Raw genomic sequence first — 27,375 nt, forward strand, 5'->3', positions numbered from 1 at the left:
AGTACTTCCTGCTTATGGTTGCCCACATGTAGCAAAACTTCTCTTGTTTAGCATTCAGCTGGTGCTTAACTGTTTGCCCAAATAAACCTCTATAATTGTTCCAAAGGACATACTATGTTCTTCAGCAGTGAAAGCTAGAAGGTACAGTTATGTGCTGGTCTTTATTTTATCTTTCTGGCAGCAGTAGGTAGGTATCACAGGTCTAAAGTCTAAGAAGATTTCGTTTCTGCAAGGGCAGTCTTCAAGTACAGCAACCAGCAGATGCTGGATATCCTAGCCACCCTTTAGATGAAGTCTTTGAGTTCTGACATTTTCAGTGAGGATCCTGTGAAAGGAGGCTTTAAACGTGAAGACACATGCCACACAGACAGGGTGGGATCGTCCAGACGAGAGAGCTGCAGAGGTCACTGATTCTTTATCCATTAAGTGGAGACAGCAGTGTCTACTATGAGGCATTATTGTGTTCCTGGCATACCCTGTGTGCTTATATGTACTTACTGGATTTTAACTTGGGTTAGGAAAGTACTGAGTCAAAGTTAGTTGCTGCCCAACACTTACATACCGTGTGATAAAGATGTTCAGTGAAACACAGAAAATGTGTTTTGGTGGAACTTACAGGATGGCTTTCTTCTAGTTTAAACATAGCAAATCATAGATGATATGCATGGAAATGCAATTAAAAGTCTGAAAGCTGATCGTGAGCTAAGTGATGATCATTTCAAGCACAATAAAGAAATCCTTAGAGCCAGGATGTCTTTCCAAGTTGGGGCCTAGCTATATAGGGTTTTTCCCTTGGCTACTCACCCCCCTTTCCATGTAATTATCCTCACATGAAATCAGATGCTGGACATGATGCAAAGGAAAATAGTGCTTTTGTTTTCAGTGTTGATGTAGGACGTGATGCTAAGTCTACACACCATTTACTTAAACTGAATTAGACAAAGTAGAATTGAATTCTTTTAAGTTAAGGAATTCTCAAATTATGTGATACTCCCACACCTGCCTGTTTTTTTCTGTAAAACTGTCCTTTTCGGTCTTTTCCTTTCCAGGGGTCTGCAGCACACTGGTGAAGTTTGGTGCGTGCTTCTCTCCTTGGCTCTTTGCCGGCTGCGCAGGGCCATCTGCCCATCCCATGCCCTCAGCTCTGTCGTCTTCACAGTATTGAAGCCTTAGGCTTTAGACGAGTGATGGCCACTCTGATTTGGTCTTCCCATCTCTAAAGGGACTTGGATTTTTCTAATACTCGGGCAACCCTTCTTTCAAGGCAGTGGTACCCAACTGGACCGTACATGCAGTTCACCTAGAGAGCTTGATAAAATGGATTGTGGCCTCTGTCCATCCCCGCCCCCTCACATTTCTCATAAATTAGACCTGGGGTGGGGCCCAGGAATTTGCACATTTAACAAGTGTGCAGGTGATGCTGGCACTAAGGGTCCAGGAACACTTTGAGACCCACTAGTCAAAGGCTTCTTGTTCTGGACAGAGAGCCAGAGCTCAGTGCTGTCACAGAAAAACTGTGATTTTCTTCCTCCTAATTCAGTGTGCAATTGATCATTTTTACTCTCGTTTATGTCCTGTGCTAGTAAACAATCAAGAGGGAAGCTGAATGAGAAACAGGTGCAGGCTATCTGGCCCCCCGTTTCTATGTCACACTTCTTTTTCACAGTGTTCTCAGTATAAAAATACCGGTTCATTTTTTAGAACTTAGGAAATACAGGGGAAAATAAAAATTACCGGTAACCTACTATTGAGTGGGAGCTCGGTGGTGGAGTAGATGAGGCATTGGGATGCTAGCCCATCAGCTGCTCTGCAGGAGGACAGCGAGGCAATCTCCTTCCGTAAAGATTTACAGCCTCGGAAACCCAGTGGGGCTGCTGTGAGTCAGAGTTGACCCGACGGCAGTGGGTTTGGTTTTACATTTTATATATATATGTGTATATATGTATGTCTGTATATTCTAATCCTTTTTTTTGCTACTTACAGTACATCTTTTTTTCTTCACACTTTTTTTTAGTCATATAATTTTTTAATAATACTGAGTTTATGATGTAGTGAGTGCTGCTGGTATGTGACTGGTTTTTCACTTCGCTGTAGCTCTGGTGGCATAGTGCCTAAGGCGTTTGAGTGCTAACCGGAAAGCTGGTGGTTCAAACCCACCAGCCATCCACTCCTCAGAAGGAAAGTTGGGCAATCTACTTCTGTAGAGATACTGCCTTGGAAACCCAAGGAGGGGTCACTATGAGTTGAATCGACTCTACGACAGTGAAATATATCTATAAATTTTTTTCTTTTTTGTACAATCTTCTAGAAGAATAGTTTTCAAAAGTTTTTGTAGCCAAAGAATGTTTTCCAGTGGGAGCACATGACCCACTAATGGAGAGCTGCCCAGGTTGAGGCGGGCTGGCACCCTGGGGCCTCTCCTCCATTGCCAGTGGCAGTCCCTAGGAGGGCTCTGCAGGCTCAGTGGATAAAACATTTGGCTGCCAAGTGATAGGTCAGCAGCTCGAACCCACTAGCCACTGGGAGAGAAGGATGTGGCAGTCTGCTTCTAGAGATTACAGCCTTAGAAACCCTGTTGGGGTGGTTCTGCTCGGACATAAAGAGATGGTATAGGTCAGAATCAGTTCTCCGGCGATAAGTTTGACCTTTGTTTTGTTTTGGTTTACTTCTTTGGTGTTAACAGCTGTATAGAAGGGGCTTTTACGTTTGCACCATAGTTTACTTATCTGATGGCCTATTTTGAATAGCCACTGTGTCGTTTCATTCACTTTTAAAACAATAGTTGGGAGCATCATTTGAAATCTCTGAATATGCCCATGGTTATCTGCTTAAAAAGGTTCCAATGCTTGCCTTTCCCCTTCCTTCACTATTGTTCAAGAGTCAGTTAGGAAATGGGGAAAAGCTGCCTGGAGCCCAAGGTCCTGGTCGTCCTGGTCGTTCCTTGCCCTGGTTGATGGAAGAAGCTCATCTTCCTGAGATGCTTCATGGTTTTTCAGAAGGTTACATTTAGAGGCCCTAAGTTGATTGGATGTTATGGATGACACCTGAAAAATTCAGGATTTGGATGGGGATTACGAATTGACCTTTCGGACTCTCCTTCTTTGCTGTAGAATTGTTTAGTTCTTGGTTTCATTTGGCACTTTGTTGGGTGGAGGGCAGAGCTTGTCTCCCTGTGACTGTTTCACTGGTTGTAGTTTTTTTCAGCTGTGTTAAACTATATCTCAGTAGCGGATTTTAAGCTCTGAGGATATTATAACTGACAGATATTTTAGCGACATTGCGGAATCCCTGGATGGTACGGACTGTTGAATGCTCAGCTGCTTATGCTAAGGTTGGCAGTTTGGACCCACCCAGAGGCAGTGAGTTTGGTTTGGTTTGTTTTAGAGGCACCTTAGAAAGAAAGGCCTGACAGTCTGCTTTTGAATGGTCACAGCCAGGGAAATTCTGTGAAGTGGCCCTGCTCTGAAGTACAAGGGGTCTCCACCAGTCGGAATCGATGCCACAGCAGCTAGTTAGAGACCTTGGACTCCCTGGTGGTGAAGTGATCAGACTCACACAGCCAAAGGCTTTTTCACATCTAGGGCAGGTCTCCTCCCTCCACTCCCCCCACCCCAGTCAGCAGACATAGCCTGACAGCTAGTGAATGGAGGTTACCCTTGGTCTGTCACCCCAGCTGTAGCCTAGGATCAGCTCTAACTCTGCGTTCTCTCTCCTGACTCTTACCTTGCCCACCCTCTCATGGTGCTGAGTGCTCTAGGATGACCAAGACTGGTTGAGACTCTCTAGCACTGTGGGTCTCAGACAGCTGTCCTGAACGGAAGAGAGATTTGCTTGTGCATCCATTTATGCAGTTAATAAACATTTTACATAGTGTTTCCAACACAGTGTCTACACTGTGCTAGGGGCTTGATGTAGCAAAGTGGTAGGCAAAATAATCATAGCCCAGCCTTCAAGAAGCTCTGCTCTAGACTGTAAAGAAACAAGCAAGGGATCGTAAAATACGGAAGTGAGCATATTGTGCCACTGGTTGAGATTAATAGTTTAGGGAGAAGAGTCTATTTGGAGTGGTCAAGGCCACACTGGGGAGGTGATTCTGAGACTCTGGAAGGCTCTTTGCAGATAGCCAGAGGAAGAATGTTCCAGACAGATGATGTTAAGGAAGAGAGAGCTCCATGGTTTAAGAAGGCTGGCATGATGGAAGTGTAGCGGGACTGATAGAGGGCCTTCAGACAGCTTGGCGCAGGGCCTGGCCTGAACTGGAAGACTGGATTGGAATCCAGTTCAGTGGGAAGCCATTGGTGGGTTTTGAACAGCAGAAATGATATGATCGGATAATCACTTTAAAAGATCATTCTAACTACCACTGAACTTTCCGATCAGGGCCACAGTAGATGGATTCTGATAGGAAAGGAGAAAAATACGAAACAGAGCTTCGAGTTCTTAACAAATCCATTGAGACTGGAGGAATCCCTGAGACTGCTGCCTTGAGATACTCTTTAAACTTTGAACCAAAACTATTCCTTGAAGTCATCTTTTAGTTAAACACTAGGTCAGCTTATATAGAATATCATCTTGGAGTACTGTACTTTCTTTTTTTTTTTTTTTTTCCTTTAAAAAGATCATCTCTATGAGACCCAATGATCAGAAGTTAGTCGAAAACACAGATGAGAAGTGTCTTGGATTGAATGCATCCTCCAAAAATAGGCGACAACTTGGCCGGGCCATGATTCTCAATGGTTTGGCAGTTATATAATGATGTAATTTGACAGTTATGTAATGATACAATTATCCTCTATGATGTGATCAAGGAGCTCTGGTAGTGCAGTGCCTAAGGCATTTGACTGCTAACTAAAAGGTTGGTGGTTCAAACCCACTAGCCACTCCTTGGAAGGAAGGTGGAACAATCTCCTTCCATAAAGATTTACTGCCTTAGAAACCCAGTGGGGGTCACTGTGAGTCAGAATCGACTCAGTGGCAGTGATGTTGGTTTGTTTTGATATGATCTGATGTAATGATCCTCCATTTATGATATGTTGTAAATCCTGACATGTGTTAATGAGGTAGAATTTGGTTATGTTAATGAGGATTAAATTAATGTTTGTTGTGTCAGAATTATGTGGGATGTACCGCCCTTACTCAGGTCACAGCCCTGATAGAAGAGGCATTTTCCTGGGGTGTGTCCTGCATCACCTTTTATTTCACAAGTGATAAAAGGAGACAGGATCAAGCAGAAAGAGAAAGTACCACCAAGAAAGAAGAGCTGGGAGTGGAGTGTGTCCTTTGGACCCAGGGTCCTTGCACTGAGAACCTTCTAGACCCAGGAGCTGAATGATGCCAAGACACATGGAGATCTCTGAGGAATCCCGGGCCTTCTGTCAGAGCCAACAGAGAAAGCCGTTCCCTAGACCTGATGCCCTGCATTCGTATTTCTAGTCTCCAAACTGTGAGAGATTAAATTTCTGTTTGTTAAAGCCATCCACAAAGGATTTCTGGTGGCATAGTGGTCAAAGCTGCTGGTTAAACCCACCAGCAGCACAGGTGAAAGATGAGGCAGTCTGCTTCTGTAGAGATTGACAGCCTTGGAAACCCTATGAGGCAGTTCTTCTCTGTCCTGTAAGGTCCCTGTGAGTTGGAATCTGCTTGATGGCATTAGGTTGGTAAAACTATCCACTTGTGGTATTTCTATTATAGCAGCACTTGGTAACTAAGATAAATAGGTTGGGGGCAGTTAGACTAGGTTAATGGGAATGGAACAACTAGAATGGAAATAATGAGAATCTTGACACAATGTGAAGGATATAACCAGTGTCACTGAACAGTATATGTAGAAATTAAACCTCTTAGGCTGTGTATGCTTTCACCAAAAATACAGTAAAATACTACTTTAAAAAAAAAATTACTCTAAGAGCACAAGATAGAGAAAATGAGCATGGCCTTTGGAATCAGAAAAGTGCTTAATTACTTTCCTCACTGTTTGGCCTGGGCAAGTTCCTTAACCTCTCTGAGCCTGTTTGCTCCTGAATCAGTTGAGACTGACTCCCCTTGCAGAGTCATCATGAGCAGTTAACTTCAGGTAACCTGTTAAGCACTTGGTACCTTCCATCATTTTAATAAACAGTCCAATTCCGGCTGCTCTGCCTAGATTAGAACACGGCATGGTGGGTATGTTAGCTAACACTGTCTTGCAGAATGAGGTAGGAAAACAAGTGACAACTTCTGAGATTTGTGAATGGAGAGAACGGCCTTTGAGAGCCCTTCCTCCCACAGAATACCACTTCCAGAGCCCAGATGCTCTCATTGTCCTTCCTTCACCCCTGCTGCTGAGCTAGAAGGAACCCTTTGAAGAAGCCCTAGCCACGTTTCATTACAAGCCTGTGTTGTATTCCCACCTAGTGACTCTTGTTGTTGTTATGTTGTTATGTGCCGTCGAGTCAAACCCGACTCATAGTGACCCCTCCTTGGGTTTCCGAGGCAGTATCACTACAGGAGTAGGATTGCCCAACCTTCCTTCCGAGGAGTGGCTGGTGGGTTTGAATCGCCAGCTGTCTGGTTAGCAGGCAACTGTCTTAGCCACTATGCTACCAGAGCTCACCTAGTGACTACATCTCATTTAATCCATTGACCAGTCTCTCTGGAGTTGGCCTGCCTACTCTGTGTCATCAGGGCTAATGCACCAGTTTTAGTCACTTCAGGGCAGTAAATAACTCTCTAGGCCATGATGGCGTTAACAGCATTCCTTCTTTTAGAGACCAAGTCTCTAAAAGTTTAAGTGACCTGCCCGAGCACACACCCAGCTAAGTGTATGTCACCTGCCTGACCGTGTTGCTTTGGACCATGTGAGTGCTGGACAGTTGGGCAGCTGTGCTGGCCGAGTAGCCCCAACCCCTGAGCCTTGGGGAGATGGGAACAGTGAACTCAGGCTCACCTGTCTTGGATTTGTAAGAGCCCTCAACTTGTGAGCAAATTGTCTTTGTTTCCCTTTAATGCATATGTATCCAGATAAGATAAGGCTTGGTTTAATAGGTCAGTAATGGCTGACAGTAATTGTTCATTGCATGCATATGGTATGTAATTGTTTTCAGAACTTTCTGATATCTGAAATGCATCAAACTCACTGCTATTGAGTCAGATTCGACTCATAGCAACCCCTCTTGGGTTTCTGAGGCGATATCACTATGGAAGTAGATTGCCCAATCTTCCTTCCAAGGAGTGGCTGGTGGTTTTGAACCATCATCCTTCTGGTTAGTGGTCAGGTACCTTAGGCAGTATGCTACCAGAGTGCTGTATATAGTTCACTGACTTTGGAGTCAGATCTGGTTTGTGGTTTGACCCTTCCGCTTAACTAGCTGTGTGCCATTGAGCAAGTTACATAACACCTTGTAGGGTTATCAGTAGCCTCAAATGAACCAGTGGGTGTCAAAGCTCCGTGGCCTGGCAGGAGATGGTGGCATGGCAGATGTCAGGCATCCTGTGTCCACTCACAGCCAGGTGGTCGTGGTTAAGGAGGGGCTGGGACACAGTCAGCAAGGTGGAGCCATTTGCCCAAAGTCACCCAGGCCAGAGTGATGCGTTGGCCATGTGCCTACTCTGTATCATCAGGGCTAATGGCACCAGTTTTAAATAGTCACTTCTGGGCAGTAAATAACTCTCTAGGGCATGAAGGCGTTAACAGCATTAGACAGAATACCTCATTTCTACAGGGAGTCACTGACTTAACTGCTGAGAGCTGGCTCATTATTTTAATTGGATTTTCCAGTGTGTTGAGCAAGTCAGCAGATTTGCATTAGCCGTGCTTTCACAGAAACGGTTTGGCACAGGGGAAGGAGTGAGGGGGAACTCAGTGGGCCGTGGAGAGAGACTGTCAGAATTAATGCACGACAACAAAGCAAGCGGATCATGTCGTCGTTAATTAGCATGACCTGTGTGCGTGTAGGTGTCATGGAAGTACCATTGGTAAAGCAGTGCTGCTTCTCTGTCTCAAGGAAACAGGCACGTGGCCATCTTGGAGGGCACTCGCCATACAGGCACCTAGAGGCCCCTGAGACAGGTCTCTGTGCCCTCAGGGGCTTGGGACCTAGTTGGCTAACATACGGGCAGGCCAGAAATTCCAGCGCAGTGTGGGTGGACCTCAGCTGCTTCCTGACTCCTGCTTTGGGTCTAGCAAGTAGCAAGCAAAAGAGGCAACTAAGGGCCTTCCCTTTAAAAAGCATACAGCCCACTGATCAAAGTCAGGTGATAAATGAACACAGTAATTTCCCTTTGTGGTAAATCTATAAAGGAGTTTGAAAAAAAAAAAAAAAAATCAGGGTTGAAGATGTGTGCACTTGTGTTCGCAGAGGAAACCTGTCCATGCGGTCATCCCCGGTGCCTGGAATTGTGGGAGCTCATGGTATAGTTTCTGGCAGTGTCTAAGAAATTGGGGATTATTTTTATCAAAGCCAATATTAATCATATTCTGTTTATTTAAGCAAGTTCCTTTTACGCAAAGAATGGATAAACTTCAGCCTTCCCTCTGATTTATTCCACATTTCTGATTGGGCTTGATGTGTGTACTGGCAGGGGGAGTGTCCGTTTTGTGAGAAAGATGACGTCGTAAAGATCTGGTAGGGAAAGCATTTTGGATGTGTTGATTGTATAATCAGATAGGTACACTTTTCAAGACATGCCCTTGACCTTGTTGTAGACCTGAATCATGAGAAGAACTTGTGTTCATTTAACTGTCATTAAAAGAGAGGAAGTAGGATGGAAGCTGAATAAATAGAAATGGAGTAATCAGTAGAGTTTTAGTAAAATTAATGTGAAATAATCACACGATAGAGTTGAAAGGCTTTTTAGAAAATCCATTATTGACGAAGTGACACGGGAAGTGTCTCCACCCACATCGTTCATGTGTTCCGTTGGCCACGCAGCCACTGCCCCTGGAGAGCCCTTTATTACACACATTCACTGTTTTTGTTTTTTTTTTAAAAAAAAAAAAAAAAAACTCTTGCTGGAGCCACAAAAGGATTCCCGAAAACTAAAGAAGGAGGAAAGAAAGGGGGGAAAATAAACCAGGAAAATCAGAGCATCTCACAACTGTGAAGTCATATGACTCATGGCTGTCACACACAGGGCAGTGCTCTCACAGACCTGGGAGAAGAGCCTTTCTCTCTGTGTTAAGATACACGGAAGGACGCTGTTGCCCTCGGCACGTGTGTCCTGCAGGTTTTCTCCTGAGGCCTGGCTGCTTTCGCCCAGCTGCTCTCTGTATCTTTGTAGTAATAATACTCAGGTCATTGCTAGTCATTTTCACTTAAAACAGTCTCTTCTGAAGTTTTTTTAAATTAACCTACTTTGCCCTGGATAATTTGGGAAGCATTGGTAAACTTTAAATTTTTTCCTGTGGCTGTTTCATGGGCTCATTGCTGGGAAGACTGGAATTCATAGTACACAGTGCTTTGCCACCCTGGTTTCTGACCAGCTCCCCCAGGACGTGTGTGGATAACCACAGAGATTCTTCATTCTCGGGGTTTTCTGTCAGTATGTCTGCAGCCCATCCCCACCCAACTGGTGGCCCTGACCACCATGATGTCATTCAAAGGTCAGGATGTAGCCACTGGGTGGTCAGTACATGGCTTTTGAGGGACTAAGTTCATTACTAACCACAGAGTTTGGGAATTCTTTTGTTTTTGTTATTATAATAGAACATTTATTTTTATTTCTTCATTTCACAAAAGGATTTGAGGCATTGATGGAAAACATCATTTAGGATGAAAATTTTAAAAGGTTCATAATTACTCTTCATATTTTCTAAATTTTTACTTTTGGAATGAACAGTATATTGCATGTTTTAAAAATCTGAAAACATGCAAAAAGGTGTGCAATGAAAAGTCTGTTATCACCCTGTCTCCTTGCCACCCACTTTTCCTCCCCAGGGGGAACCACTAGCAGCAGGTTCTGTGACTGTGTGTTCTTTCAGAAATAATGTAAGCATGCTGTGTGCCACCAAGTTGATTACAATTCACAGTGACCCCATAGGACAGAGTAGAACTGCCCCATGGGGCTTACTAGGCAGAAATCTTTACGTGAGCAGATCTCCAGGTCTTGCTCCCAGAGCCAGCCCCTGGTGGGTTTGAACTGCTGACTTTTTGGTTAGTAGTTGAGCATTTTAACCATTGTGCCATCAGGCTCCTTGATTTAAACACAGACATGTGGGTTTTCTCCCCCTTTTCTCACCAATCTTTATTCCCAAGGTGTTTCACACCTTGCTTTTATCACATTAGCAGTATGTCGAGGGGATAGCTGCAAATTGAGGCATATAGACAGCTTCCTCACTTTTATGGTCATTGTCCAGAAAGGCCATATTTTATTTAGCCATGCCCCTACTGATGGCCACTGACTCTCCATCGGTTAAACAGTTCTATGGAGAAGAACTTTTTCACACACACATGATTCTGTATTTCCTTCATTCTACAAATATTTATTGTTTGCCTACTCTAAGTTCTAAGGAGGTCTGGTGGCATAGTGCCTAAAGGCATCTTACTGCTAACCAGAGGGTTGGCAGCTCAAATCCAAGATCTTCAATAGATCAGCAAGATTTTACTTTCGTGTTAAATTAATGATATTGTTTGATAATTTCCACATTCTGCTGGATCCCCTTTCTTTGGAATGGATACAGATATGAATCCTTTCCAGTCAGTTGACCAGGTAGCCGTCTTCTAAACTTCTTGGCACAGATGAGTAAGTGCTTCTAGTGCAACATCCACTTGTTGAAACATCTCAGTGGGTATTGTGTCAATTCCTGGAGCCTTGTTTTTTGTCAGTTCCTTCAGTGCAGCTTCGACTTTTTCCTTCATTACCTTTGGTTCTTGATCATATGCTACCTCCTGAAATAGTTGAACATCAACCAGTTCTTTTTAGTACATTGACTTTGTATTTCTTCCATCTTCTTTTGGTGCTCCCTGCATTTTTCAATATTTTGCCCATAGAATTTTTCTTCAGTTCTTTTCTTCAGTTCTTTCAGCTTGAGAAATGCGAATATGTTGTTCCCTTTTGGTTTTCTAGCTCCAGCTCCCAGGTCTGTGCACATTTCATTATAATAACTGACTTTATCTTCTCAAGGTGCCCTTTGAAATCTTTTGTTAGCTCTTTTTTATCTTGTCATTTTTTCCATTTGCTTTAGCTACTCTCCATTCAAGAGAAAGTTTCAGAGTTTGTTCTGACACCCATTTTGGTCTTTTCTTCCTTTCCCATCTTTATAATGACCTTTTGCTTTCTTCATGTATGATGGTCTTAATGTCATCCCACAATTCCTGTGGTTTTCACTTGTTGGTGTTCAATGCGTCAAATCTATTCTTCTCATGGTCTCTAAATTCATGTGGGATGTAATCAAGGTCATATTTTGGCTCTCATGGATTTGTTTGAATTGTCTTCAGCTTCAGCTTGAATTTGCATATAAGCAATTGATGGTCTGTTCCACAGTCAGCTTCTGGCCTTGTTTTGGCAGAAGATAGTGAGCTTCTCCATCATCTCTTTCCCAGATGTCATCAATCTGATTCCTATGTATTCTGTCTGGCAAGGTCCATCTCTATACCTGCCATTTATGTGGTTGAAAAAAAGTATTTGCAATAAATAAGTTGTTGGTCTTGCAAAATTCTATCATGTGATCTGTGGCATCATTTTTCTCACCAAGGACGTATTTTCCACCTGTCAGTGATTCTTCTTTGTTTCCAGCTTTCTCATTCCAATCACCAGTAATAATCAATACTTCTTGATTGCATGTTTGGTCAATTTAAGACTTCAGAAGTTGGTAAAAATCTTCAGTTTCCTTGTGATTATCTTAGTAGTTGGTGTGTAGATTTGAATAATAGTATTAACTGGTCTTCCTTGCAGGCGTATGGATTTTACCTATCACTGGTAGCATTGTACTTCAGGGCAGATCTTAAGACATTCTTTGTGATGATGAATGCCTTGCCATTCCTCTTTAATTTGTCATTCCCAGAATAGTAGATCATATGATTGTCTAATTCAAAATGGCCAATACCAGTCCATTTCAGCTCACTAAAAAACACCAAAAACCAAACTCACTGCCATCAAGTCGATTCTAACTCATAGTGACCCCTCCTTGGGTTTTCCAAGACAGTATCTCTATGGAAGTAGATTGCCCAGTCTTCCTTCCAAGGAGTGGATGGTGGGTTAGAAACGCCAGCCTTCTGATTAGCAGTCAAATGCCTTCGGCACTACGCCACCAGAAGGACCCTAGGATATCAATCTTTATGTGTTCCATTTCATTTTTCATATGTTCCAATTTTCCTATGCTCATACTTCATACATTCCACATTCTGATTATTAATGGCTGTTTGCAGCTGTTCTTCCCATCTTGAGTCATGCTCCAGTAGCAAATGGAGGTCTCGAAAGCTTTACTCCATCCACATCATTAAGGTCGGCTCTACTCTGAGGAGGCAGCTCTTCCCCAGTTGTATTTTGAGTGCCTTCCGACCTGAGGGGCTCATCTTCAGCACTACATCGGTCATTGTTTCAGGGCTATTCGTAAAGTTTTCCAGTAACATATCAGACATTGTTTCACTGCTATTCATAAGGTTTTCACTGGCCAATTCTTTGAGAAGTGGATGGCCCCTTCCTTTTTCAGAGTCTGTTTTAGTCTGGAAGCTCCACTGAAACCTGTCCATCACGGGTGACTCTGCTGGTGTTTGAAATACTGGTGGCATAGCCTCCAGCCTCATGGCAACACGCAAGCCACCACAATATGACAAACTGACAGATGAGTGGTGGGATTTCTAAGTGTGTGTGTGTGTGTGTATGTGTGTGTAGGGGGATTGGGGTGGTAAGGGCTTTGAAGAAAAGCAAGGCAGGGGTGTCCACAAACAGAGAAAGGGTGGTAGAGATTGGCTTGATTAGTGGAAGTTAGGTTGGGCCCCTCCCTCACTTATCGAGGATCCACACAAACTTTCTAAGACCCGCAGGATAAGGGACTGTTGGGAGATTTGAATCCCAGGAATTGTTGAAGACACAGAACAAAGTTATTATTCCAGCTGTTTGTAAGGATGGAGATGAGTCTGAGTCATCGTTTTATCCCCCCTCACATCCTCCCACTACCAGCTTTCCTTGAGTAGACTCCTACCCCTGGCAACCCCGTGTGTGTCAGTAGAACTGTGCTCCACGGGGTTTTCAGTGGCTGGTGTTTTCTGCAAGTAGATTACCTGCCCTTTTTTCCAGGGCACCTCTGGGTGGATTTGAACCTTCAGCCGTTTCTTTAGCAGCTGTGTGTGTCCACCATTTGTCCTACCCAGGAGCTTCTCACTCCCTGTTGGTGGTGGTGGTGCTGTTGAGTTGGGTCCTACTCGATGACCCTACCTGCAGCAGCGCGGAACACTGCCTGGTCCTGCACAGCCTCGCAGTCCCTGCTACGCCTGAGCCCATCATTGCAGCCGTTGTGTGGCTGTTCCTTTCTGACTCCCTAGATGAGTGTTTTTCAACCCCCCTCCCATTGTTACCCACATACCTCTCTCTCCCCTACCCTGAACCTTTTCTTTTTCCTACTATTTTTTTCCTCATCACCCCTCCCAGTGAAACTGTAATACCACAGATATGCTGTGTATCAGTTTATGTGCTGTGGCCCTTTGGAGGGTCACAGACTGTTACAGTATCTAAGATTTGTCCACTTCTATCCAAAGAACATAGGCCCTAGCAGAATGCAGACTCTGTGACCCTCACTGCCAGGGACCTGCCAGCCAGGTAGGTTCTCTCTGTGAATAGTGGTGAAATCACAGTGACAAAGTGGTCTTGGTAGGAAGCTCTTTGTCTTTGAAATAAGAAAGAAAAAATTGGTTGCTGCTAACCGTAGCCTTCTGGTGGCATGCACTGGGGAACTTTCCTTGTGTGTAAAATGAGTTGGTGGTAAAGAGGTAGAATGACTCTGAACAAGCCCAGGATGAGAACTACAGGAGGGGGCTAAGGAGAAGGTAAGAGCCAAAAAGGAAGGGTTTTCCTGTTCCCTGCCCCTCTGTGCTCCCTCAGTGCAGTATCCATACTTAACATCCCATAGGATGTAAAAATAAGCATTTATTTAAGTATATGCTGGGTGTCAGGAGTAAGCTAGACCTTGTCACACACACTGACTCATGCCGTCTTCACAATAGCCATTCAGGATCACTTCTAATATCCCTACTTTATGGCTGTGTTGGAGAGGGTCTTAGAGTTTTTTATACCACTGTCCCACTCTGCCTCTATGCAACACATAAGGTGGTAGAGTTGGTTGTGTCCTGGGTGCCTCTCCCTAGAGTGTGACTGCTCCCATGGCAGGAGCCATGTTTTATCCATCTTTGCCTGCTTGATCCCCGACATCTTGCATGGCACAGGGTGGGTACTCAGTGAACAATTGATGGAAGGATGGTTAGTGGGGTGGGTGGACTGGCAAACAAATACACCTACATGTGAATGAAATTATTTCTAAAGTGAGAGGATCCTAAACCTCTCCATCTGTAAGCTGATGCTGCCCGTAGGTCTCTACCGTGTGGTTCCCCAATGCTAAAACTGATTTCTCCAAGTTACTGAGGATCTCCTTACATGCAAACTATATTATACTCTTCTCAGTCCTTGTTTTGCTCACTCTCTCCCTCTCCCTGGCATTCACACTTCTCCATATTCCCCCTTGGTTTCCTTGCAACCCTTCTTTCCAGCTAGCTGGCAGCTCCCTCTCCCTCCCTGTGTGGATGATCTTCTGTACCATCTTAAAATCCGGGAGACCCAGGCCATTGGGTTAAGTGAGATGATGTGTGTAACACTCTAAGCAGAGCCTCGTGGGTGGGAAACGCTCAGTCACCAGGTTGGAGCCAACTCTTAGCGACCTCATATACGACAGAGCAAGACATTCCCTGGTTCAGTGCCATTATCATTGGTATGTTTGGGTCCATTGTTACTGTGTCGGTCCGTCTCAGGGAGAAGTTCCTCATTTTCTGTAACCCTCTACCACCAACTGATCGGTTTTTCCTGATGATGTATCCAAAGTAGGAGAGCCAGTTTCCCCATCCCCCCTCCTAAGGCGCCTTCTGGTTCTCTTCTGAGACTGACTGGTGTGTCCTTTTCGCAGCCCATTGTATCCGGTATTCGTTGCCAACAGCACAATTTGAGCTCAGCACTTCTTCCGTCTGTGGATCACAGCAGTCAGCACTGGCTGGTCTCGTTGTTCTTGTACAGTTTCTCCCATCTAACCTTTCCTTTGCTTTTCAGCTCCAGGGTCTGAGCCACAATGTGATCTTCACCTTGGATTCCTTGTTAAAAGGAGACTTAAAGGGAGTCAAAGGAGTAAGTGTTCAGAAATTGTATTTCACTTTAACTTGGAAGAATTGATTTTTTTTTTTCCTTTTAAGATCATGGTAGTGCTTGTATTTAAAAGGCACTCTGAGCTTCTTAGCATAAAAAGGGCTCTTAGAAAAGGATCGATTGAAAGATGGGCTGCATCACATAATTGGCAGAGGAACAGGATCAAACACTTGCAGGAACATTGGTGGCAGGCTAGGCAGGTGGGGCACAGTCTGAATCTGAGTCTGGCCCGCTGCTGGTGACCTCTGGCTGTGGGCTGACTTCTCGGCACCTCTGGGCTTCGTCAGCGGGGTGAGCAGTGCGCCCCTTCCTACTGCTCACAGTTTATCATGGTAATAAATGGTGCAGGAGGCATGGCAACATTTTAGTTAAGATGTTACAGTGCCCCTCCCCCCATCCACGGCTTCAGTTTCCATGGTTTCAGTCAACTGCTGTCCGAAAATCCTTAAATTGCACACCGTTCTGAGTAGTGCGATGGAATCTGTTGTCGTGCTGCCCCATCCCAGAGCTGTCTTCTACCTCCTCCTCCATGAGGAGCAAGCTTGGAAGACACGTGGGTGAGAGGCTGGGTTGTACCCCCCTGACATCCAGCAGGTTAACACTGTCTGCCCAGGGCACCCTGGGTTTGTATGTATATACAGGAAAAAGAGATAATATATACAGGCATACCTCATTTTATTGCATTTTGCTTTATTGCGCTTTGCAGATACTGCGTTACTTTTACAAATTAAAGGTTTGTGGCAACCCTGCATCAACCGAGTCCGTTAGCACCAGTTTTCTAACAGCATGTGCTCACTTTGTGTCTCTGTGTCACGTTTTGGTCATTCTCACACTATTTCAAATTTTTTTAATAATGCAAATGAACACTTAATAGACTAATATAGTGTAAACATGTTGGAGCTTTGGTGGCACAGTGGTTGAACCCACCAGCCGCTCTACAAGCAAAAAAGATGTGGCATTCTGCTTCTGTAAAGACATAAAACCTTGGAAAGCCTGTGGAGCAGTCCGCTCTGTCCTACAGAGCTGGTGTGAGTCAGAATTATACACGCTGGGAAACTAAAAAATTCACGGGACTTGCTTTTTTGCGATGATTTGTTTTAGGCATTTGTGTGGAACCAACCCTGCAATAGCTTCAAGGTATGCCTGTATAATTTGAAACTATCTGTGATTTCAGGCAATCTGCTGGTGGAACATGAGAACTTTGTTGATAAAGGGGGACTACTACATTTCAAAATTATTCAGTAACTTTAAGCAAAAGTAAATAAAATTTCAATTTCTTTTTCTTTTCTTAGGATCTCAAGAAGCCGTTTGACAAAGCATGGAAAGATTATGAGACGAAGTTGTAAGTGTTTTCACTTTGCTTTCTGATGCCATGATTTAGCTGTTGTGCAACTACCCATCGTTTTCTGCTCCCTTTTGTCCAATATGGTTAATACTATAATGCCTGGCTAAATCAGTGGTCAGTGTTGATGTTTTTATGAGTGTGTAAATAAATCTGTTCCTCACTTGTTGATGATCTCATTATCTGACATTTCACATTTACAACAATAGTAAAAAACCTACTTTTCAATTACTTTGCACTTAACGTCCAAGAGTAATGCTGCCTGTGATGGTTAGGGTTATGTGTCAAGTTGGTTGGGCAGTGCTTCTCAGTGGCTTGGCAGTTATGTAATGCTGTGATTTGACAGTTATGTAAATGACGTAGTCAACCTCTGCATATTCCTCCTCCTCCTTGAGTAACACCACTGTTCACATAATGACTTGGTCCTTGGTACCTAACCATGTCGATAAGTAAGGAATGGGTGTGTTCATTGCCAGCTGGAATGCTGTGATTTGAATTTCCATTGTTTCAGTTTTTTTTTTTTTTTAACTGAATAATTGCCATATTTCTTCACTTACTTAATTTTATGTGATTCTTTTGTCAATAATATTTGTTTAGAAAATACATTATACAGATCATTATAATGGTTATGTGTCTGTTGCCATTAATATTAGCTGTCAATTCCTTCTTTCTTCCTGTCGGGGCTCTGCATCAGTGTTACATCTCTCATCCTGGGATTACCCTTCTCTCTCTTTCTGTTAGATCTTCTACTTCTCTTTCCTGGTTGAGTCCCATCTTTTGGTGGAACACTTCCTTCAGAAGATTCCAGGAAACCAGCTGTAAAGGAAGTAGAATTTTCAGGTCTCAGAATGTCCAAAATACTTCCGTTCTACCACCACGTCAAAGGAGAATTTGGCTAAATATAAACTCCAGGGTTAATAGTCATTTTCTCTTAAAACATTGAAGGAATTGCTCCGCGATCCCTTATTTCGTTGCTGATGAAAAATCGGCTCCCTTTCTGATCCCCACCTCTTTGTAGGTGACTTTTTTGGGGGGAAGGGGTTTTGTTTGTTTCTAGTTTTGGTAAGAAAATGTTTTCGCTTCTTTATATAACAGGCTCTTTGATATTTCTTGATGTGCTCTGGTGTCTGCATTGACCTTCCGTTTGCAGTGTTTAGTCCTGGAAATTTTTCTTGTAATTCATCCCCTGCCATCCCCCCACCTGCCTACCTTTTCTGTCATTCCAGAACTCTTCATTGTATAATATTGTTGGGCTTCTAGGTTGTTTTCATAATTTTCTTTTTGCTCTTTCCTGTTCTGTTCCCTTTGTCTTGTTCATATTTGAGGTTATTGTCATGTTTTTGCCCCATCTCGGCTGACTTTTTATTCTGATGGTCACATTTCTAACGGCTCTTCTTCTCAGTCAGGTTGCTTTGCCTTCGTTGTGGTGGCGGTGGTGGTTTTTTGTTCATACTGCGGAGATGCAGTGTTTGCACTCCCTGAGGACTTCATTTCGTTCTAGGAAGTTTCCCTCTGCCCCTCGGGTTCTCCCCGTGGCTGACAGTTTGCCTTCCAGGGCGAAGCACCTAGCGTGAGCAGCGTGTGCCAACCCCTGAGCTTTCCTTTATGGTTTTGGAGTAGCCCTGATGTCACTGTCCCTTCAGCCCCCGTGTAGTGAGTATCTGTGACGGTGTTCTAGAAGCTGGGTGAGACAGGAGACTAGGAGCCCCAGAGTTCAGAGTGCGCACTTGCTTTTACTCCTCTCCAGCCCTGCTCTTCCAAATAGTTTCTAAACTGTTCATCCCTTTTTTGGTCTCCAGTTCTTCTCATCTTTGGGACTTTCTGCCTTTTTTATGCCTTTACTGTTGTTTTGTTGGGATTAGTGGAGGAAGAGAAACACAGGTGGTCAAGTCACCATGTTATGGCAGTAATCTTACTGCTGTTAACCTGTACCTGTCCCCTGGTACTGCTCTAGACTGTCGCCTCCTGCTCCTCTTCCTACCCATTCCAGTGGAGAAAAAGCTGAGGTTTATTCTTTCTGGTAAAAGCTCTGCCATTTGTCCTCTTTGACTGCTGGGTATCATGATTAAAGACTTGCTTTAGATCCAGCATTCCTTAGGTTTGAGGTGGATTTTCCATTGGAATGAAGAGTAGTTTTCCATTGTGTTTGTATCAATGCAAGGTTGTTGGCTTTCCTTGCGGTCTAGTTTCCCCTATTACCACCTCTTAAAAGAAGACCTGAAGGCTAAATCAATTAGTCTTTGCATTCACAGCTAGAAATTTTACAGGCTGTTTTTAAAATTAGAAGTCTGTTTTCAGGTTAAATGAATTTTCAGAATGAGGGCTATAATTGCTGGTCTTAATTACCAGAGTATGGACTCTCTTAGCCAAGTAATAGCCTCAAGTGCTATATACTTATTGTGGGCTGGCCTTCTATTCCCTTGGGTCCCTCCTGGCCCCTCTCTCCACCAAAGAACATTTACATAGGATTCCAAGGTATTCAGTGGGATCTTTTCAGTCTTTGTTTTGTATAGTCCATTGTCAAATGGTTGAATGATTGAAATGTGCTGTTGGGATTTGGAAGTAGCCCAAGCTTGAAGGAGTATTGGAAATCACTTTTAACTAGTTCTTATGTATACCCAGAAAGACCCATTATATAGCTTTGTTGTTGTTATGTGCTGTTGCGTGGGACCTGACTCATAGCAACCCCTCCTTGGGTTTCCGAGGTGGTATCACTACGGAAGTAGATTGCCTAGTCTTCCTTCCGAGGAGTGGCTGATGGGTGTAATTATCTTGAAATTATTCTAAGTCTTATAATCTATCAATAATCAAAAATGTGTCAGATCTCCCACTTTTTAATGCTCTGTAATCATAAAGTACTTTATCCAAGAAAGTGAAATCATCAAATTGCCCTCATGCCAACCAAAATGTAAGAGAATTTATGTGAATCCATCCAAGTGTAAGATCAAAGTTATATGTCAGAAGTTTCCTAAATCAAAATCCATACGATGTGTGTTCTCTCTGAACTTAGATGTTTACTTCTGGCTGATAGCACCAGGTGTTCTTGTCTTTTAACTTTAGTGATTAGGAAACACTGAAGCAAGCCTTCCTTGCTACCACCCGAAAGGTTAGAGATGCAGGTGCACCCAGAGTCACCTCATAAACAGCTCTGCGGACTGTTCTGAAAACCAGCCATTGAGAACCTGTGGAGCACAGTTCCGTTCCAACACACAGGGCGTCTCCACGAGTTGTGATTGACTGTGCGGCAGTTGATTTGTGCGTTTTTCTTTCTTGTTACGGGACAAACATGAGTGTGGTTTTTTGTTTGTTTCTAATGACAGTGTCTGTTCGTTCTAGTACAAAAATAGAAAAGGAAAAAAGAGAGCATGCGAAGCAGCACGGGATGATCCGCACGGAGATAACTGGAGCCGAGATTGCGGAGGAGATGGAGAAGGAGCGGCGCCTCTTTCAGCTGCAGATGTGCGAAGTAAGAACGAGCCTTTTGATCGCCGTCCTGGAGTTTGAGTCTGAGCTTCTCCTGTTAGTCAGCAGTTTTCCTGCTGAAGAGCAGACTGTGTTTGATACTAGAGGAGAGGACTGTTGCTTAAGGATTCTAATTTCCATTTTTCTCCAAGCCTTTTGGGATCCGCCATTTCACTGTTGTCTCATATTTTGAGCCTTGGTCCTATGGGGTTCTTTAAGCCAAAACAGGATTCTTTGGTGAGAAACTGAACGTTGCTTGTGAGTGATCATGGTGGGTGGGGATTGATGAGGGGTAACCTTGGTGAATATCAAGTGTTACTGGTTTAAGCTGAGAGCATGTTTTCTAACTGTGTGTCCATGTGTCCAGTCTGAATGAAAGTTCAAAGTGTAAGTAGTCATTAAAAGGTCTGAATTCCCAGAGAAATGCAGTGCAAAGCATGGTGCCTTAAACCGAAAGCTCTGGTTCTCAAACTGGCTTCCCATTGAGCACTAATGCTCCTGGACCTAGAGACCCACCCGTGCTGACGCTGAGATTGGCTAATGAGTTCCCTTTGAAGTTTTCAGAACATGTTAAAATGGGCACCGTTCTTTTACCTGCTTGTGAACACTGTCTTGCAGTAAAACAAGTGTAAAAGAAGTGAACGATGTCAACAGAAATTCGTGCCCAGTGTTTGTCTCGTTAACCACATAAATTAATAACGTTTTATTTGTATTTTTAATCTTTCATTCCAAGTAGCAAAAATTCTCCCTGAAGAAACTTTAAAGAAGCCTCTGAGCGTTTCACTGTCGTGTGATCAAGAGTGCTGTGTGAGGCAATGGGTCTTTCATGTGTTTTACCACGTGAACCAGCAGTTTGAGATCCACTGCACCAGGGGAAGACAAATTGATTATGCCAGAATGTTTTGCTGTATTTTATGTCTGCCTGTCTAGGAAACGAATCTTAAGAATATATAAAATGCTAACACTCTAACTGATCAATTGTCTTGTATACTTTGTGACTATGCCAAGTCAGTATTTCTTAAATTATGCTCACATTGTCAGGAGCCCATCTGAGGCACATTAACTCATGCAGATTCACAATTGGTGTTCTGCATCCCGAACCCATGACTGGAGAACCTTTGTGTAATTAGCAACATAAAGTTCTTTTTTATCTCCACAGTATCTCATTAAAGTTAATGAAATCAAGACCAAAAAGGGTGTGGATCTGCTGCAGAATCTTATAAAGTATTATCACGCGCAGTGCAAGTAAGTAGGATGCCGCGGTCACTGTTAGTGGAAAGCCTCCTCCCTTCCGTTGCTTTCGCTCGCTCTCTCTTCCTGATCACCGTTTGACCTCTAAGTAGAATGATACGGTGACCGTTCAGAGGAGGAAGAAGTGGTATTGTCCTCCATCTTCCGTGTTTTTTATAGATCAGTAACTCAAATTAGGGCAACTATTTACTCAGAAATGATGTCTTACCAATCTAACCTTGACTGTGACAGCCTGTGAGCTCTAACACAGGTCCATAAGGCCCTGTCATTAAAGTGGCCTTCCTGGTGACTCCCCCTCCTTCCTTACTAGACATTTTCCTTATTATTGGATCATTCACACCATCTATTCCTACCTTGCATTTTCATCATCGTTTTCCAGTATACTTAAACCATTAAATGTGATGAGTAGGTTCCCTTCACGTTGAAAGTCACACTGAATCAAAATACCTGCAAAGAATCTATATCCCTTTGGGAAGGAAAGAACTTCTTGCATGATAAACTTTTGCAGCTCCAGGGAAGAAAACCAACATCATTGAACACACTGACTGCCCTACGCGTTGCTTAATGGTTTCATGTGCATTATCTGAATAATTAACCTCGTCTTTCACAAGTCACGGATTCTAGACCGCCACACGGATTCTAGACCGTCACCATCTGACCCCAAGGCCCGTGCTATTTCTGTTACGAGATCCTGACGACATTCCTCTTAGGGTTATGCTCTCTACCTTCAACACCTTTCCCCAGAAACAGTTTAAAGTGCGGCACCAGGGACCCATGTTGATTTTTCTATGATTAATTTGTGGCCCTGCTCATGCTTCCTTGGTAGTCCAGGCATGGCCCCCAGGTATAGAAGGTGCCGGTTCGAGTGAACACTGACGGACGGTCTGCTCTGTGATGGGCATCGCTAGCCACTGTGGGTGTGACACTTAGATCTGAGCACAAGCAAGTGCCCAAAGATGCCTGCTCCTTGGCTGGTGAGACTAGGGAGAGCTGCTTGGGAAGTGGTTACAGAGCTGAGCCTTGGTAGAATGTGGGAGTTGACCAGGCAGTTACAGTGGAGAAGGACATTGCATGCAAAGGGAACAGCATGTGCAAAGATTGGGAGGAGTGTGAGAAAGAGCAGGCAACTGGTCGTTGGCAACATGGCTGGAACACAGAGTTTTTAAAGGGAAAGAGTGAGAAAAACGAGAAAGGAATCGAACCAGAACATGAAGGTTCCTCAATACAGTGCCAAGAAGATGAGCTCTCATCCTCATGGGCAGTGGTGAGAGCCTGACGGGTAGAAATGGTACTTGGCAGGCAGTTTTCCAGTTGAACGCCCTTTACCACCAGATGCCTGTTGCTGAAAGACTCTGTAAAAGCATTGTTCCTCTTCCTTGTTGTTGTAAGGGCTGCAGATGTGGGACCATGAGGGATTTTCCGTGGTGGGTTGGTGCCATTGGCTACACATACAAGGGTGGAAAAACAGTGATTCTCAAGATGTGCCCTAATGATCCATGATATTGCTGCATCCACAGCCACTTACAGGTGTCCGCTCCATGCAGGGCCCTCTGTTAGGTCCTGTGATGTGGAGATGAGCGCATGCTGGTCCTCAAGGATCCCATTATGTTGCGAGGGGATGGTAAATGGATGAGAACTCACTGCCATTTGGGCGTGTTAAAGACACTTTCTCGATGGCAGAGGAAATTCTACACCAGTTTACTGAGAAGGACCCTGTGTCTCTAAACTGGTCACAGATGGGGCTCCTGAGTGCATGTGTCCACCTGAGATAAGAAATACCTTTGCCTTGTGTTCCGAGCAGGCCTTCAGCATCCAGGCAGACCTGGAGTGAAATACTTAACTCAGTAGTGTTGTTGTGAGGATTGCGTGAGAGAGCTTATGTAACCATTTAGCACAGGCCTTGGTGTGTGGCCGAGGTTCCTCAGTGCTCACCCATGTTTGCGCTTGCTGCTGGGTGAAACAATGCAACTTCGATATGTGTGGCAGGACTGAGCTTTCCAAATCCATCAGTACCACTAATTTTAAATCTTGTATTTCAGTTACATGTTGGCACACAGGGAAGGTTGGGGAAATGAATGAACTGTTTCCCTGATTCCTTATTTCTAGTTCAGCCACGTCTTTCCTTACAGGATCCATTTCAACTCCATGATAGTCCACTGATTAACGAGTTCAAATATGGCACAGAAAGGGGTAATTGTTCTGTGTGTAGATGGAGATATGCATTATGAGATTGCTGTGTGGGGACAGTAACCATCGTGTACAGTGGCTGTGTGATATCTGTAGGTTTGACAGCTACAGTGGTGGGCTCAGAAGCACCAACACTGGCGAGGATGGCACAGGACTGGGCATGGCTTCCTTGTGTTATGGACAAGGTCCCCGTGAGTGGAGCTGACGTGACGACAGTCAGCAGCAATGTGCTGCCCACTAGCTGGTGTGAAGTGGTACCCAGGGTTGAACTGTGGGTACATTTTTATAAACTGGTTCATTGTGTGAGAGTTTTGAGTGTGTGCGTGAGTGTAGAGGAAAGGCATTGTCACATTTTGCAGGTCATTGCCATTCAGTTCTTTTTCATACTGCTGATAAAATCTGTTGTTTTTCATTATAGTTTCTTTCAAGATGGCTTGAAAACAGCTGATAAATTGAAACAGTACATTGAAAAACTGGCTGCTGATCTATATAATGTAAGTTCTCTATAAAATACATGCATGTTAACCTGCTTTCACAGATAAATAGGAATAAATTGGATATTATTAACAGTATTAAAGAAGAGCATTTTCTTCTTAAGTATTGTGTCAGTATAAACCCAGGTCAGATGAGCCTTCAATTTAACTTAGCAAAGTACTCCGTGACCACATATCCCTAGCACCCTTCTGGGGAGCAGGAGAGGAGAGGAAGCAGAGAGGGACTTGCATAGCCATGGCTTTAGAGGGCTCACCATTCAGGGTTCAGTAGCAGGCATCACGTGTAAGTGCTCCCTTAAGCATTTGCAGAAAGAATACTTGATCCTGGAAGGGTAAAAATGAAGTGTGTGTCTCTGAGTAGAGTTTATGGTTGTTTTTGTTTTGTTTTTACTTGTTTTATATTCTCTCTCTCTCTCTCTGTCTCTTTCGTCTTTCTGTCAGTATCTCTCTGTCTCTTTTCCCTAATGTGCAGGTTTTACTTCTATAATAGGGAAATCAAATGTAAAGCTTTTTTGGGGAAAAAAATGCATGTGTTTGTAGAAACAGTAAACTTTGTTTCCCACAAACTGCATGGCATTGAATAATAGTAAAGTATGTGTTCTATGAACACAACTACACATGTTCAGATAAAGTTTGGAATTGTAAGTAACAATACCTTATTATTAATAATATTAGTACCTATGGTATTTTTTTCTGATTTTCTTTCCACAGTACATGGTTCGTTAACCTTAATTCTAAGTGATTTATAAAGCAGGGCCACTCCCTTGTCCTCAAGGAGTGCTTTGTAAACGTTCATGTACGCATTAGGCTGTTGGAGTTCTGGTCATTCTTAGGATCCACTCCTGGCACCTTAATCACATCATGGTATCCCACTACCATCCTTTGAAAAACCAGAAGCAAGTGACCTTAATGGTATTTCTTAGCTTTGTTCAGAACAGTACTACCAAGGTAATTGTCTAGTCTGGATATATATTTAATAAGAAAGTACATTGCATTACTCAGTGATTTCAGAACTTACTGGCACTTTCAAAAGATGAGAATATCATGCCTCTCATACATCAGGAAGGTCTTTTATAAGGAAATCAACGGCGTAATTGACTTGCTTGGTGAGCGATACATTTGGATGGAGTAAGCTGTGCTCGTAAAACTATCAAGAATAAGTAATGGAAATGGTTTTCTTCTTTCATAGATAAAACAGACCCAGGATGAAGAAAAGAAACAGCTGACTGCACTCCGAGACTTAATAAAATCCTCTCTGCAGCTTGATCAGAAAGAAGTAAGTAGGTGAACTCTGTGTCTCCGACAGGGCTGGCAGCGAATGGGAAGCTGCAGTGCTTCTCAAGTGCATACCAGTGGTTAAGGCATTTGGCTGCTAACAAAAGGTCAGCAGTTTGAACCCACCAGCCTGCTCCATGACAGAAAAGTGTGGTAGTCTGCGTCCATAAAGATGACAGCCTTGGCAACCCTAGGGGGCAGTTCTACTCTGTCCTCTAGGGGCACTGTGAATCGGAAGCGACATGATGGCAGTGGTTTGGTTTTTGGTATGCACTGAACTACTTCCTACCTTTGTTGTGTCACACAAGTTACCTCCTTCCTGTACACGGACGCTTTCTTGAGAAGAGAAATATTGTAGTCCCTTTTTGTATTACATAAAGATTGGATCGTCTGCTCATGCTAGCTAAAGAGCAGATTTACATGTACTCCAAAGGAGTGTGTCCATGAGGAAATGCCATCATCTGACTGATCTTAACTCTACCCCAAGTTACTAAGTGATGAGTTGTCATTAAGCACCATGTGTCAAGGATTTTCCAAGCAGAAGTGATTGTGCGCAGAATGACTGTCTCATTCTCATGCTATTTATCATCTCATTGAAAATGTGTTTAGAAGGTCATGATTTTTAATGACTTGGAATAATAGGAGGGAAGACTATCCATCGGGGAGCCGTGGCCACAGTGCTATTACTTAAGAAGAGTGTAAAGTAATCTTCAAAATGACCGGAGAAATTAAAAGCACCCAACAAATCATGTCGCCTGCTCCCCGCCAGTTCTAATTTGGCTCCGCTGAAGCAAGCTCCAAGAATTCTAGTTGTAAATAGGATCTCAGGATGTTTGTTAGACTTACTTATTTTCTTGTCAAAATCAAATTAAATCTTTATTGTCTCTTGGCAGATGATCTATGAAATTTAATTGTTTAAGCTTTTACAATAGCCTAACCTCCCAAATGAACAATTTGCTGCATAACTATGTTTAGGGTTGAAAATATTTTTAATAGTCATATCTTAAATCTTATGTAGGATATACTAAATCATTCCCAAAATTCTAGCTTTTTATTTAAGTCCATTGATGGGCGTTCTTAACAGCCCCTTACAGTATAGTTTGCAAGCTTGAAAACAGATTGTCTCTTCTTCATAGTACCTGGTACCCAAAAAGCTACTCAATAGATATTTAGTAAGGTGAAATGGAAGAAATTCTTGGCCTACTCCACTTATACCTTCCATTAAAAGTTTTAAGCTTCTGTAATAGTGGGTTAGTTCTAAATTGGATGCCAGCAACATTTATAACCCCATTAAATCAATGAGTGTGTAATTGCTTGCAGTTTAAAAAAAGGTTTTAGACTTTACTCTTTAATAATGCATTTTATATGTTAATAAGGTTTTCTAATAAGGAGGTAGGGTGATTTGCCTGCAGAGAGTAGGACGTTGAAATGAAAAATAGAGCGTGGCTTTATCTCTCTGTAGTTTACATTCGTTCCTTGGCTTCCTTGAGGAATCCATTGTTTAAGCTGAGTTGTATATTTTTTGCCTGAATAAGTTTCTAATTTGCATTTCCCTTTTGTGAAAACACATTGATTTCTGTTACGCTATCAAAGGATTTAGAACCTGTTTCATTCTTTCTGTTGTATTTTTTTTTTTTTTAATTATTACTAGTGTTAATTCTCCAAGGTCTACTTTCTCAAAAAGGGAAATCCTTTATTTATCTGAAGTGCTCCCCTAAGCAAGCGGAATGGCCGTCATTTCTCAAATAATGATTAATGTGTCCTTCTTAAGCCATAGAACTCATGAGTAGCTAACTCAGGCAGGTTCGTGCTGGACTTCTGAAACATTGCTTCTTTACTGTTACCGATTCATGGAACGTGCTTCTGAAGTCAAAGCCTGGTGTGCAGCCATTGTATATGTGTATATACACATTGCCAAAGCCTATGTGTATATTAAAAAGAAACCTAAGTACTTGTTACTCAGAATTTAAAGGTTATATAGCTTAGTAATGGGAGCTCTGGTAGCGTAGTGCCTAAGGTACTTGACTGCTAACCAAAAGGCTG

The 27,375-nt window shown here is 43.2% G+C and overlaps 1 protein-coding gene across 1 annotated transcript in view; it reads left to right on the forward strand.

Moving 5' to 3' along the window:
* The window catches only part of ASAP1 (ArfGAP with SH3 domain, ankyrin repeat and PH domain 1), a 311,506-nt gene that overhangs the window by 193,713 nt on the left and 90,418 nt on the right, over positions 1-27,375 (forward strand). Inside the window, exons 4-9 of the mRNA XM_042780911.1 lie at positions 15,229-15,303; positions 16,614-16,663; positions 20,000-20,129; positions 21,285-21,370; positions 23,982-24,057; positions 25,247-25,333. Coding sequence (XP_042636845.1) covers positions 15,229-15,303; positions 16,614-16,663; positions 20,000-20,129; positions 21,285-21,370; positions 23,982-24,057; positions 25,247-25,333 — 504 coding nt within the window. The remainder of the gene's footprint in view (positions 1-15,228; positions 15,304-16,613; positions 16,664-19,999; positions 20,130-21,284; positions 21,371-23,981; positions 24,058-25,246; positions 25,334-27,375) is intronic.

Source organism: Orycteropus afer, unplaced genomic scaffold, assembly GCF_000298275.1.
Source record: "Orycteropus afer afer isolate SDZICR_OR568_19922 unplaced genomic scaffold, OryAfe1.0 scaffold00069, whole genome shotgun sequence".
Classification (NCBI taxonomy): Eukaryota; Metazoa; Chordata; class Mammalia; order Tubulidentata; family Orycteropodidae; genus Orycteropus; species Orycteropus afer.